Source organism: Halyomorpha halys, unplaced genomic scaffold, assembly GCF_000696795.3.
Source record: "Halyomorpha halys isolate HHAL.00 unplaced genomic scaffold, Hhal_1.1 Scaffold404.1, whole genome shotgun sequence".
NCBI lineage: Eukaryota > Metazoa > Arthropoda > Insecta > Hemiptera > Pentatomidae > Halyomorpha > Halyomorpha halys.
The window spans coordinates 254,327-255,434 of NW_027114257.1; the positions used below are offsets into that span (position 1 = coordinate 254,327).

Sequence of the window (1,108 nt, forward strand, 5' to 3'; positions counted from 1 at the left end):
ATAAAAACTACTACTCCTACAGAGAAAAACATAATTACCTTTTTTGTAGTAAATTTAACTAGCTTTAATTTGAGCGCTGGCAGACATCTGTACGTCTACTGGTTTCTGAATTGAAGTTTTTCATAAATCAAATTTATTGTCCACATAACAATAAATCAATTTATTTTAGCAAATATCATGAAAACGACTATTCTTACGAAGGTAAAGTTCTTAAACGTTTTTATAGTCCATTAAACTAGCTTTAATTTAAGTTAAAATAGACATCTGTATGTCACATAGTTCCTGAGATATAGATTTCTCAAAATAAATTAACGAACTACTAATCTTTCAGTACATTTTTAAGAAATTTTGCTTTTTATAAAGCTATGTCTCGAGAACTATTGGACGTAAATAGCTCTTTTAGGGCTAATATTTCAGAAATTTACTCTTCTTTAAATAATGTTCTCTTAGATTTTCTAGTTTTGTTATTGGTTTTTAAGATATAGAGTTTCGAATGAAAAATTAATGTATTTTAAGGTTTTGAAAACTTAAAATACGCCATTTTTTATTACCCCTACCTATACTTGGCAGAATCATCAATTTTGACTAGTAATTATACCTAGTTTTCATTAAAGTAGTCAAAAATTGGGGTGAGATAACTGCCTTTTTGTCTTCCCGGCTCTTGTACTATTAGTAACAAGACTTTAAATCCTGGTTTATAAAGAGTTAGTGTATAATGTCAATACACTGAAGACGATTTCATCAAAAACTATGGGACGCAGCAACTCACTAATATGACTAAAGACCTCTTCCTATATGCATGAGAACAGAAGCTGGTTGATAAGAAAGTGTATAAGAGATCTACTATCATAACATCATAAATTATATTAATGCTAGTCAGAGGTGCCTTTAGGTTTTTTTCTTCCTCTGGTCACAAGATTTAGATTTTGTGTTTAAGCTTTAATTTTTATTATTACGGGAGTGGTTAAATAGTTTTTTAAAAAAAGTTACAAATATAAATTAATATAACCATAACATAATGATATGGATTTTTACAGAGCAGATCAGAAAAGTAGGAGACAAACCCCTTCGTGACGCTCTGGACCGATTCGGAGGATGGCCTGTTGTT

General features: G+C 29.9%; 1 protein-coding gene across 1 annotated transcript in view; it reads left to right on the forward strand.

Annotated features, from left to right (window-relative positions):
* LOC106682322 (neprilysin-1) overlaps positions 1-1,108 on the forward strand; it is a gene marked incomplete in the record, with an annotated part of 187,431 nt that overhangs the window by 165,395 nt on the left and 20,928 nt on the right. The window contains 1 exon segment of the mRNA XM_067051469.1: positions 1,038-1,108. Within this exon segment, the coding sequence (XP_066907570.1) occupies positions 1,038-1,108 (71 nt within the window).